Here is a 13,119-nt window from a genome sequence, read left to right on the forward strand (position 1 = left end):
CGACACTCCACCCACCCAGAGATGGCAAACTACCTTTGTCTGGTCGAGAACCATGGCCTCAGATTTAGCGGTGCTGACCCTCATCCTCAAACCGCCCCCAATGCACGCTGGAGGTCCTGGCCTGATGAAGCCAACAGGACAACATCATCTGCAAAGAGCAGAGAGGAAATCCTGTGGCCCCCCAACCAGACCCCCTCTGGCCTCTGGCTGCGCCAAGAAATTCTGTCCATAAAAACTATGAACAGAACCGGGGATAAAGGGCAGCCCTGCCAGAGTCTAACAGGTCTGACCTACTGCAGCAACCAAACTCTTGCTCCGGTCATACAGAGACTGGACAGCCGTCAGTAAGGCTCCCCGGACCCCATACTCCCAGAGCACCCCCCACAGACTAAACTGGAAGTGTACTTTTTGTATTTATTTAACAAAAACAAATTAAATTCATTCTGAAAATCCCAGAATGAGTTTGGAGTTTTTACTCAATTCATTTTGGTTTAAAGTTTGTACCTAAATATGCCTTTTCCTTCCTCTGATGTCTAAATCAGTTTTCGTGGTTTTTGCAGGAAGTCCTCCCATGACGCAGCTAATTTTCAACGCTAGAGGGAGCCGTTTTAAACGTGTATCAGTCTGGATGTGTCACAAAGCGCCGGTGCCAAAGGGACCGGCTTCAGGTCGGTGTGTGCACCTGTCCCGATCCGACCAAGAGGACAACGGTCAGTTTGCTGTGAAGTACCGTTACTTTAGATCATTTCCCTCCTAATCTCATGAAACTGAAGCGCAGCAGTTCTGCTCTAAATGCGCATGATGATCAAGTCTTTGGAGTTTCGCCTCTGATCCCGCCCTTCGTCATTCATGTCGGTAGAAATGCGCAACTCTTCCTCTCAGGGCGCAGCGCTTCTGGAGTCCTGCAACCTGTCTGTCTGCTCCGAACCCAGCGCCGCTGCAAGCCTTCCTTTCTCCTCCTCTTCCTCCTCCTTCACCTCCCCCTTTCCCCTCCGCTGCCTCCCAGCCCCGCAGGTTCAATCTGTGCCCCTGTTTCCTGTCACATGGGCTGGAAATCGGATCCTTGTTTTCTACTATCTGGTGTCTTTGTGGTGTCAGTGGAGCTGGAGGACCAGCCTACAAGTTCAGGGACTTTAACTCCGGAGCGTCAGTCAGTCAGTCAGTCAGTCAGTCAGTCAGTCAGTCAGTCAGTCCAGGTCGGCGTGCGCATCCGGCTGCTCTCCAGTCCACCTGAGATTTTCAGACTTTTACGCACCATGGACTCCTGCGGGGTCTCCTCCACGCTCCTGCTCGCCGGCTTCCTTTGCTCAGCGGCTCTGAGTCACTTTGACACCGGTGAGTCCAGATTTCTTGTTTTTTTTTCCTTCCGAAACTCCGGTGTTCAGCCTCTGAACAGTGTTGGCACCGCTCCGAACACTTCAGGGTTTTTGTCCGGTTCTTTCATTCGAGTCGGTCCGTTTCGGTCCAAGCCCGACAGTTTCCCCCAAACAGACGAGGCGTCTGGCTGCAGATCTGGTTCATGAACCGTTTTTGGAACCGACGCGCTGGTTCCTCTTCGCGTTCTTCCACGCACGGAGGCGCGCGGATGTCGGACGTCGTTCCTCCTGCAGGAGGAACCGGCAGTCTCTCACGCGGTTCGGTTCGGGCTTCATGTGAGTTCACGTCCATGCACAACTTCAAAGCCCCCCCCATGTCAGAGCAACAAATCCTCCCGCTTTTCTTTTGTATTTTTGTGTCTTTTAATTACAGGCTGGGGTGTCAAATTAGAGGCTCCGCCATCTGGGTTTGTGCGTAACTGCTCCCATGTGTACCTATGCATTAAGTGAAGGGCGGCATTCCCCCTCAGCGAGCGGAGATGTTTGCTGGAAGTCAGCGGAGCCTCTCGGTCTGTTGCTTCCACAAACACTGGAGAAGGTCACAAACAAACACTCATCTCCAGGTTTCATCTGCTGTGTTGGAGGAGAATCTCCTCACATCCATCTGCAGATGTCAAAGCTGGAGCGTTGGATTTGTCCCTCACCCAAACTCTGCGGGTGGATGAAGGGTGTCCTCGCGCGGGGCGCCTGACCTGCATCCCGCTTCTCCCCTGGCTTCTGCTCAGGCCTCCATGATCCTGTCAGCTCTGTAAGCCTGTAATGATGGGATGCTGGTGTCATAAACAAGCCAGAGCTGCTTAATGGCTGCAGATTTATGTTGCTCTTGATGTTTGCTGGTTTTTCTGAGAGCAGAGTCTTAATTATGCATTTCTGATGAAAGCTGGTGCGCCTTTCAAGTGGTGCTTTGGTTCTGAAAGGTCGTGGTTTGGGGAGTTAAATAGAAACGTTCATGCAGACAGGAATCCTGCTGCAGATGTGTGCAGATGTGTCTCTGAACCCCAATATCTCCAATCACTGCATCTCACTGAGGGAACTCCTTCTATGCATCTACAGAGGACATTTGGGACTTTTGACTGATACCAAATGTGAAGGGGTGGAACTCTGGGAATTGTAGCTTTTGTGGATTTAAAAAAGTTTAACTGGACATATTTTTCCCCCCTCTGGTTGTCAGGACAAAGTCTGAAAATGGGATTTTTGGTGTGTGAAAGGAGCAAAGGAGCAATTTGGATTAAAAAAGCTTGTTCTGTTCTTAAAGTAACTACAACTACAGACGTCTTTGATATTTAGAAAGGTTTTTCTTTAGGGAGTTTCCCAGTGATCCCAAAACTATTGGTTGTATTTTTACTTTTTTTTTTCAGATTTAAAGTCTTTGATGCACGTTTTTCCATACTAATCCCTCCCCTCACAGGTGTCTATTTTATATACGATGAGTTGAATAAGTGAACGACCCTGGGAGTATTTCAGGCAGGCAGCTCAGCGTTTACCTGGTTACTCCTCCCTGCGGGCGGTTCAGTCTAATCAACTCACCTGCTCAGCGTCCTACTTAAGTTCCAGGTGTGCGGTTCAATCCTCTTTTTCCATTTCCGCGAGCTCTGCGTTCGTCACCCCCCCTTCCTCCCCGGCTTCCACCTGTGAGCTCCGTAAGAGGTAGTTTAACACACAAAGTTTTCTATGGAGATCTTTGTTTAAGGTATCTAAACGGAGCTTTATGCCAAACTAAAAGAAATATGGAATAAATCTTCTTTACTGCAAGAGTTGTCTGACTGAAATGGGGTGCGAGCATCCTTGACAGCCAAAATGAGACGGATTGGACCAAATGCCATAATCCAGGGGGGGTGAAACTCCAGGCCTCGAGGGTCTGTTTTTAAGAGATCCTACCTTACCTGCTGCTGCAAACCCTGTTGCACATCGACCTTCAGGGTCTGGAGTTTGAACCCTGGGCCACATTCTGAGCAGACCTGCACAACAACAGGTGGAGTCAACATGTTGCCACAAGCTTTAGAGCGTAGTTTCTGCAATATTAATGCAACTTTTTCTTTGCCGTTTTATCTTCCTGCATGGGTCTGTTCCCCCAACCCTTCGCAGCTCAGCACCGTTCCCGCTTCAGGACTGAAACGATGCCTCAGCCTCACTCTGGGCCCTGAGTTCAGTCTCATGCTGACTGAGGAGGCTTGCTGGCTTATGCAACCGTAATCAACAGCATTCTTCTTGAATTAGGTGTGTCCGAACCCAGTCGCTCTGCAGCCAACTAACAGATGCGGCTGCAGATCAAAAACACCGGCAGGTGGATGTCAGAATGTGCTGGACTCGCTGGACTGACCAGAACCCCGGAGAGTGGTTAAAGCAGTCGTGCATAAAGAAACTCTGAGCAATGGAAAGTGAGGGAGATAATCAAAGCCAGTACATGCCTTAACGTTTAGATCTGCAGCTGAATTCACAGCAGCAGGATCTGCGGTGCTTGTGTGCAGCCCTGAAAGCTGCACAAACCCTCAGGTCCAGCGCCGACGAGAGCTGCTTTCAGGTCCAAGATGAGTGAGAATCAAAGTGCCAAAGGCCACGCCCCCTTTCTGTCACAGGTCTGTTTGGATTCATCTCCAGAGTTTTTATTGGCAACAGTCTGATCATTTTCTAACTGAAGGTCGGATTCTTGCGTGTGCTTGGTCACACCTTTTGAACCACCAGGTGAGGATCAAACCAGTGAGACCTGGTTTGGTTCAGAGCAAAGTTCGGTTCACTCCTGGGGGTGGATCAAAGGAAAGGAAGAAGTTCGTACCTCACTGGCCAAAAAAACGCATCCTTAAGAATTTGAAGAAGTGTGAAAAAGGAAAATGTTGATCTACAGACCATCATGATCAGTGGATTAGCCTGTTTAGCTAGTTTTCTTCTTGATGCTTTTTTCCATCTTAGTGAGACAATAGCGCCCCGAAGTGAGCGGCGTTTGGAACTGCAAGATTTTGCGGGCGTTTTACTCCGTTTAAGCCTTTAGTTGTCTTTTAAGAGCGACTGAGTGAAAGAAAACCCAACCAGCCAAGAACATGCCTTAGCTTTAGCGTTAGTATCAAGAGGGACCTGGTCGTGAAAGCTTTTCAGCACAACTCCAAGCATACGGCCATGGAGGGCAGCAATCTGACTGTATTGACACTTTTACGTACAAATCATTGGATCAGGAAAGTCAAAGCTTTAAGTCTTAGTCACACGTGTTCAGAAGGGTTGATACGTACGGGTTCTGTGCGGTTTTTGGGTCGTCCGGGTCCGTAGAGAGGACCGGCTGCATCTTTAGGTGAGCTCAGGTGTGTCTGCAGTTAATGTTAAAGTCCCTCTATCTTTTTTCCGTATTTGACCCGGTGAGCTGCAGACACAGCGGCGCTCAGGAACCATTTGGTGGTTTAACCCCCCAATCCAACCCCTTAATGCAGAGTGTCAAGGAGGGAGGCATCAGGTCACATTTTTAGAGTCTTTGAGTCTTTTAGACTCAGCCTGGATTTGAACTCACCACCTTCCAGTCATAGGGCGAACACTCCACCACAATGCCACTGAGCTGATTAGTTGCTTTTAGGCTCGTGCGGCCACCTTCAGGGACGATAGGAAAATGGGACGTACCATTGTCGTGGTAAGCGGATGGTGAAGTATTGGTAAGGTTAATGGAAGTTACACACATTTATGGTTTACGGGTGATGCCGTCGTACGGCGTCCTTACGCCACACTCTATTCGTTAATAAGGTGGGAGTACTGGCTCCTTACTGACCGCACACATAATACTGCACGCACGGGGTGTGCACGTGATGCGTACGTGCCCGTAGGACGTCCACACAAACTACTCTGGTTGTCTGATTTCCTCATTCGGCCCGGAAAGAAAGGTGGGACCAAGGTTTCAACAAATTGTTCTCAATTTTCACTTTCTAAATCTCTGGCTAGTTTTTATCTTTGATACGTTGTTCCTGGAGCTGGAATCCTGAAATGGCCTTTAGGGCAGCACATAGTCTTCTTGGAACCCCACCAGCAGAGTCCCTAAAAGGAGACAGAAAAAGTGAAAAGCACAGCACCATCTGGATCCTCCTCGTCTTGTTCTGGACTTGTAATGGCAGCCTATAGAGAGCAGCTCAGGACTGGGCTTCCTCGACCTTTGTGACCCCTGAGACAGAGGGAGCTTTGTGAGAGAGTGTCTGTGACTGAAAGAGGGATTCATTGACTCGTCTGCTGGGGAAAGATAATAACAGACCATCCTCAAGCGCTGGAAGAAACACAAGCTTGTGTTGGCAGAGGCGGCGGGGATGGAGCGTCGGTCTGAGGAGAGACAGCGGGATGTTAAAGACTTTCCTATAAGAGCCTTGGAGTGTGTGTAAAGTCCCTGAGCTCCATGGGGAGGGGGGTTTATAAGGGCTTTAAGGCAGCAGGCTGTCCTGGGTCTGGGTCTCAGATGTGGGTGCTGGGATCGCTCATTCTTTCCTGGTGCAGGAGCAGAGATGGAAAGATCTCCCTTAATGCTTTTCCGTACAGAAGACGTATGGCTGGATTAAGCGTTCGCATAGATCGGTTCTGTGTGCAGAGCCACAAAGCTCACGACGGAGAAGACGGGTTTAGCTTTTAGCTTCTGGTCTGACCTGGATTTTGAGATTTGATGAAATGAAGTGGAAAGTACCAAAAAGATTTGGATCGCCTCCAGACCCTTAAAGACAGTCGTATTCATATTACAGCAATCCGTTTATTGGGATGAACAATCTATCGATCATTTCCTCTTAGACTTGATACATGATGTCGAGTCAGGGTCTGATCTGGAAAACAGGCAGAACGTCGGTGTAGGGACACCAAACGGGCATGGACCGGCTTTGGTCAACCACATGCGTTGGGTTCTCCATCCTGTCTGGATCCCTAATTGTATCCGTGTGCTGCATGGATGGAAAAAACACGTGGGGCCCAAAACTAGCACCTGGTGGAATCCCCAATCACACGCACGGGCGAAGCCACAGTGGCGGCTGGCGCTGGTCGGACGTGAGCGCATTCCCATATGCAGCCTCGCTTCTCATCTCGTTTATAGCTCCTTCTGGTTCCACGGGTGAATTTTGGGCTGAGATGTGGTTTCCCCACCGCACCCAAGTGGAGAAGAAAGAAAGGGAGCCATAAATCAGAGCGCGGGCCGTAAACCCTCCTTTGGCTCTTTAACGTCATGATTGAAGAAGGAGATTATTCTGATGATCAGACGTCTGTGGGACGATGTGGAGGACAGACAGGCTTCACGATGACTGGAGAGGTTCTACATGAAGACACATGGAGGTTTAATGTGTAAAGATCCTTTTGTTGTAGAATCATGGTATGACGGCATCACGTTCTAGCCTAAAAGGATGTCGTTGGTCGTGTGACATCGCAGGAAAACCGGCATGTTGAGCAGGAGCGTGCTGTGCAGGACGCCACACGCAAGCGTCTAAGAAATAAACGGTGATTGTTGAATTAAAAAGTGAAAATCAAGAGTTTAGAATTCATCCTTCAAACCACAAACTTTGAGGAGCTGCGGTTTCTGTCCGTGCTCCGACTTACTTTTTAAAAACAATTAGTAAACAAATGAGAATATTTATCAATTTCATTTGTTTGACACCTGAACAGAGTAAAAAAGAAAATAGCAGCAGTAAAGATATGCTGTCAAAAATATATAGATTTTTCAGGAGGGATTGAAGTTTGAGGAGAAAACTTAAAAATTAACCAACTGTGCTCTTATTGTGAAAATTCCAGGTGAGTGGTTGGATATCAGACTACTTACATATTTAAACGATTAATATTTTTAATGAATGCACAAAACATTAAAGTTCTTTTTGCTTTGAGGCTTTTTGCAGTTTCTCTTCGGTAGAGAAACAAGATTCTCCTTATGACCCTCCTAAGAGCTCGCCAGAATGAAGCCGGCTGTGTTTTTGTGAGAAACACTCGACCTTTAGGTTCTAATGAAGAGAAGACGAATGAGAAGCAGGCTGATCGTCCTCCTCCATGAATCATAATCCACATCTGCGGCCTGTTTGACAGAAACTGCTGACTTGTCTCCACTTTCTCGTTGCACGTTTGGGTTCTTGTCTTTACACCCTGCTGCTTTCACACCGACGGATCACGTTAAGCTGCCAAAGCGCTGAATTAGTTCATAAATTTGTTGTTTTTCGTTCCCAGGAGAACCTTTCTAGATCATGAAGAACAGTTTTCGTGTAAAAACTCTGATTTTGATTCGAATGATGATGACAACCTTCACCAACATGATTAAAAAATCTCCAGAAAAGCTGATTTTTGTGTTCAGTAATTGGATTAATCTGCATTTTTTAAGTCCATGAAGAGCAAACACTGAGATTTCTAGATGTTAGATCCTTGTTTGCAGTGTTTCTAAAGTGTGAACGACCCCGTCCATCACTACTAGAGACAAATGGACGGAGATGTGGCGCCGCGCGGGTTCAGTTCTTCACCTAACGCCCCGACAGGTGAAGCTGGACGTTGTGCTCTCAAACGGACTCAGAGGAAGAGTTCAGGTGACGTCAGTGGCTATGGAGGAAACGGCCTTTCAACTGCGGCGGCGTTTTGAGAAAGTCCCTCATTTTCTGGATGAAAGTGAGCGGCATCTGGAAGAACAGGAAGCAGCGGCGCAGGGCTGACGCAGAGCACCATCCATTTCCTGTTGACGTATGGGTGTTTACCCTTCAAGGGGTCAAGTTGTGGCCGACCGCCGCGTCCTCCTGTGCCAAGGGACAGATCCGCCCACCAAACCACCGACCGCGGAGGCCTGGAAACCCAGCTGGTTATTATAAACACGCTCTTGCTTATTATCGTGCCTCTGACATGACTCGCCTCTCGGCCGCCGCTTTGATCCACGCACCTCTCTCTGTGCAAAGCAGCACCTGCTGGGGCGGCGGCTGAGCGGGCGACCTAGCATGCAAAGCAGCCCGTCCAGCTTCTGGATTTATGATGGTAATGACAGGGGACGGGGGAGGAGGCAGGATGGGGGCAACTGTCCCTGAGAAAAGCCCTCAGAAGTTTTCACCAGGCTTACCTGTCGACCTGCTGGGGGGGGTCAGGTGAATGATGAAAGTTCTCCTTCAGAGCTGGGTGTCCTTCATGCAAAATGACGCGGCCTTTAGGTTCCTCCACCTCTACACAGGTTTGTCTTTGTGTTATTTCATTTACCAGGACCTTCATGTCTGATGGGAGAATCGCTGGTCTATGTGTCGTTAAAAATGGTCAGGTTTTCTTTTTCATCTCAACACTAACAAAGGAGGATGAGTGTGTTTTCCTTTGCTTGATATGAAGACCCTCTCTGATGAAAACAGTGTTTTTGGGAGTTTTTAAACCTGTTCTTGTTGTACTTATTAAGAAAATTCAGCTTAAAATTACATTTCTGAGTATTTCTTAATTCAAATCGTTGTGAATCAGATGAAAAAATGCACTTGGAGTCTCCAAGCTCCGCCCCTTTCTGATGCATCCACCTGCAGACAAACAGATCCATGAACGTCTTTGTTTTCCCGGTTTGAGCTGGAATCTGGATCAGGACTGGACGCCTGGATGGATCTGATAGTGCTGCCATTTTTGTCACAACGGTGATGTCATTTTGGGAGTGTGAGGGGCTGTAAGCTTTCAGGAGAGAGAGTAAACAGATGGGTAATGATGGGAATTGAGGGCAGGCTTACTCCACGCCACACTCAGGGGTGACTTTCTGATGAGCTCCTGCTGCTCTGCAGAAACGATGTCCTAGAAAGCGACACAGGATGTGGAGTTGCTGCTGTGTGGGACGTTCTCCGTCTGTTTGGTCGGAGGCTGAGGTCGTTGCTGCGCTGCGGTGAAGCGACGGCACCACTTTAAGGAATCGCAGAGCCATCTGGGCTCTGGTTTGTGTCCGGCTGCAGCAGCTCGGAACCAGAGAGGCGAACCGCCGGCTTCCCTGTTCGCTGGTTTGAAGAGGCAACAGAACGTCCCACAGGAGCACAGGTTTGGACGGCGCCGTCCTGCGGCGCTCACAGGTGAACACAGAACCGGCGGGGGGGGGCCTGCAGCTGTCGTGGTGGCACCAGCCCTGACCCCCTCAGACTGTAGGGGGGCGGTCACACTCGGCCAATACCATGAAACACAATCTATGGCTGTCAATGGATCCTCCAGCAATGGATCCTTTTGTTGGTCCAATGGCCCCCCCTCGTCTTTGTCCTGCAGCGCTGCAGCCCCTCCCACAGAAAAGGGATAGCTTTCCCAGGACTGAAGCCTTTCAAATTGAGGGGGGGGGGTCTTAAACAGCAGCCTTTGTGCTGCTGTTTTAATATTTCTACGTAAACATTTTTTCCTTGGATTCTCTGCTTTTTTCTGAATCTCCTCATTCAGAAAAAACACAGAAAAAAATGACAAGATGCCCAAAACTGACAGAAACCCCCCCCCCCCCCCCCCAGCTGTGTTTATGGGTGCATGCTTGGCTCCACATATGGAGTCTGTTTACCCGACGTTGCAAACCAGAAGCTGAAGTCCTGCAACAGCTTTACACTTTACAGGTTGAACGTTATAAAGTATTCAACCATCGTTTTCCTCTTTCTTTATTCTAGGATCTTCCTCCATTTTTTGCTGCTTATCTCCTTTTCCAATTTTTCTTCTATTTTATCCATTCAACTATTCAAATGTTCAGCTCTTTCATCTTTTTCCAGCTATGACTTTTGGTCCTTCAAATCCTTGAACTTTCCAGATATTCCAGGATTTTTGCCTCCATTGAAACACATGGAGAATCCTTGGTGCTGTTTTCACTTTATTTATGGTCAACTGTGATCATTTCTTCCTTTCTTTATTTTTTTGTGCTAATTATCACCCTTTAATTATTATTTTCATTCAGCAATACAGCATTCAACCCTCCATTTTCTGCATTCAGACATAATATCAGAACCGTTGATCTGGACCAGATTGGACACCATCCGGGATTTTAGATGAAAAATGTTAGTTTACAGCAAAAGAGAAAAAGCAGTTGTTTTGATTTTTTTTAAAGTAATTTTGGTTTTAAAAGTAATTTAGTCTGTTTGTGTTTCTAATGTTGTCATTTATTGTAATAAACATGTCTCTTTTTTTCTCTATTACTCTGATTGTTTCTTAGCTGGGCCGGACTTCTAAATCTAAATCTACCTGACAACAAAACAAAAGCCAATTCCAGAAATCCAAATTGAAATGAAACCAAATAAGAAATCAGAGAAGCGGAGTTATGTTTTGGTTTCTGGAACATAATTTTGATTCCTAAAAAGTAATTTTATTTGTTTTTGTAATATTTAATTTGTCTTGAGTTATTTGTTGATGTGATTTGACCTTCAGGGCCACCGTAGGTAACAGCTCCAAATTAAAAAAGGAACCATTCAAACCTTTCCGTTTATTGTTAAGTCTGGTCGTGCGTTCTCTTAATTTACATTTTATGTTTTTCTATCTTCAGAAAAAGCAACTTTGGAAAGTTCACAGATATTTAGGGGGAAAAGTGACGTGAAGTTGACCAAACGCTGTAATCAGCAGATAAGAATCCAAAAGTTCATCAAGCTGCGCTTCTTCAGAACGTTTCTCCTCTGTGGGTCGTGACCTCTGCCGTTTGTTCTGCAGCACGGCGGCAGCGTCTGATACGTTCCTCCACGTTCATAACCAAGTCGGTTAGCAGCCAGCAGACGGGCGCCTTTGAAGCCGCTCCAGCTTTTCTCCATGTTTGTTTTGATTTGCTCCCTGCATTAGCGGGGCGGGGTCACGTCCATCTCGCTCTGAAAACCTGAGACCTTTATTTATCCCCGTCAGGCCTCGTCTTCCCTGTAATCATACGCCTGCCGGGGTGGGGGTGGGCGCTTTGTGGTGGCTGCACGCCGCGCTCACTGCTTCACCTCAAACCAAACTACGTATAATTTACATTCCTGGGATGGCAGCTAACCTGAGCGCACGCAGGCCGATGGAAAACAGGTGTGGTTAGTCCGTCCCATTAGAGACGTCCCCTCGTGTGTGGAGGTCATGATCTGACCTGGTTCAGCATGGATTAGTATGGTTTAGAACAGATCAGCACAGGTTAATGATCTGACCTAGTTCAGCATTAATCAGTACAGTTCAGCTTGGATCAGTATGGTTTAGCATGGATCAGCATGGATCAGTATGGTTTAGCATGGATCAGTATGGTTCAGTATTGTTCAGTTTGGTTTAGCACGGATCAGCATGGATCAGTTTGGTTTAGCATGGATCAGTATGGTTCAGTATGGTTTAGCATGGATCAGTATGGTTTAGCATGGATCAGCATGGATCACTATGGATCAGTTTGGTTTAGCACGGATCAGCATGGATTGGCATTAATGTAGCATGAAGTCACAGGCAGCAGACGAGGTAAAGCCATCCGACCAGTTGCTCAGATGTGGGCGGAGCCTCATCTCCATCACAGCTAAGGAACAAAGGAGCTAGCGTGGAATCCTCAGCTAGGAGGATGGCCTGACGATGGCTTTACATCACATGGAGTTTGACCCCGCCCCTGTATGAGGGGGCGGGGTCATCGTTCATCAAAGCCATCTCTCCTCCGTCCTGCAGGATTAGCACGTCCCACTTCCTGCTAAACGCTCCCATCTGTGTCCCAGAGCTCGTCTGGAAGATCGCTTGATAAGAGAGGGAAAAGATACGGTCGGGTTCGAGTCTGCGGCATCGTAAAGGCAGCCCGCCCTGACCGGCGTGCGACTCTTTCCTTGTTCATATTAAGTTTTGATTAATCCACAACCGTAAAACGGAGAACACCAGGAGACCGTTAAAGACAGCCCGTCAGTCTGGACGGTTCTGAGCGGGTTCTGCTTGGTGTGTGTCGTCCAGATCTTTGGCTCCAACTCTGAAGATGAGTTTGAGCTTCGTTTACCAAAATAAAAGCCTCCCATGAAGATAACAGGAAGCCTCGTGTCCACGTTTCTCCCTCAGGCCGGTCTTCTTTCGGTCTCTCGCCGCCAAAGCAAACCCGCCGCGGCCCTGAGCCGGGCCAGGCCGGGCCAGGCCGGCACATCCGCTCCACGGAGAGGTTCTGGCCTCTCCTTCTCTGATGCACAAACATCTGCACTGGGAGCAGACGTGGTCTGTGGCTGCAGCCCACCGATGGCTCTTTCCATTACCCGGCTAAATAACAGGGCGCGGGACGGGCCCGCGTTTTATAGGTGCTACCTTGAAAAGCTGGAAGCGGGGGCTGCGGGTCTGCGGCTGCAGTGAACGCCGAGGGTGGTGCAGCGCCGCTTTTTCTGGAGGAGCTGTGGGTTTGGAAGCTATTTTGGGAGCAAACGAGCTCTGGCTTTATGACCTGGTTGTCCGGGGGGGTGGGGTTACATGACGACAGCATGGAAGGAGAGAGGATTCATGGTCTGCAGGTTTCAGCCTGTGCTTGACCTTTGCTTGACCTTCCTGAACTTCTGACCAGCATCATTAGCTGAGCGCCGCGGCGGTGAATTTCAGGCGCATTTCCAGCAGGCCTCTGACGTCTGATGTGGGTTTGATGTGGAAACGGATACTGTTGGAAAAAAGGGGAACCAGACTTGAGCTTCAGCCAGCTGTGAACCCCCCCCATCCATGGAGGAACTCTGTAACCCGTTACATCTGGCCCGGTTTGGCCCGGCCGTGGCCTCCGATCTTACTTCGCTGACACTAACGGGCGCCGCAGCAGTAACGGAGGGGAAGCGGATTGTTGGTTTCCTCTGTGCGCTCGCCGTCAGCCCCTCGGTGACGTTTGGACGCGGCTTCTCCTCTGCGTTTGTGCGTTTTTGTGCATCAAACAGCT

The 13,119-nt window shown here is 48.5% G+C and overlaps 1 protein-coding gene across 2 annotated transcripts in view; it reads left to right on the top strand.

Moving 5' to 3' along the window:
• The first annotated feature begins 671 nt into the window (after positions 1–671).
• The window catches only part of kremen1 (kringle containing transmembrane protein 1), a 49,764-nt gene continuing 37,316 nt past the window's right edge, over positions 672–13,119 (top strand). The window contains exon 1 of one of the 2 annotated variants that reach the window (XM_011478745.3): positions 672–1,335. In XM_011478745.3, the coding sequence (XP_011477047.2) occupies positions 762–1,335 (574 nt within the window). In that variant the 5' untranslated portion in view covers positions 672–761. The remainder of the gene's footprint in view (positions 1,336–13,119) is intronic. The other variant, XM_011478746.3, reaches the window with a different exon arrangement.

Source organism: Oryzias latipes, chromosome 9 (genome assembly GCF_002234675.1).
Source record: "Oryzias latipes chromosome 9, ASM223467v1".
NCBI classification, from domain to species: domain Eukaryota; kingdom Metazoa; phylum Chordata; class Actinopteri; order Beloniformes; family Adrianichthyidae; genus Oryzias; species Oryzias latipes.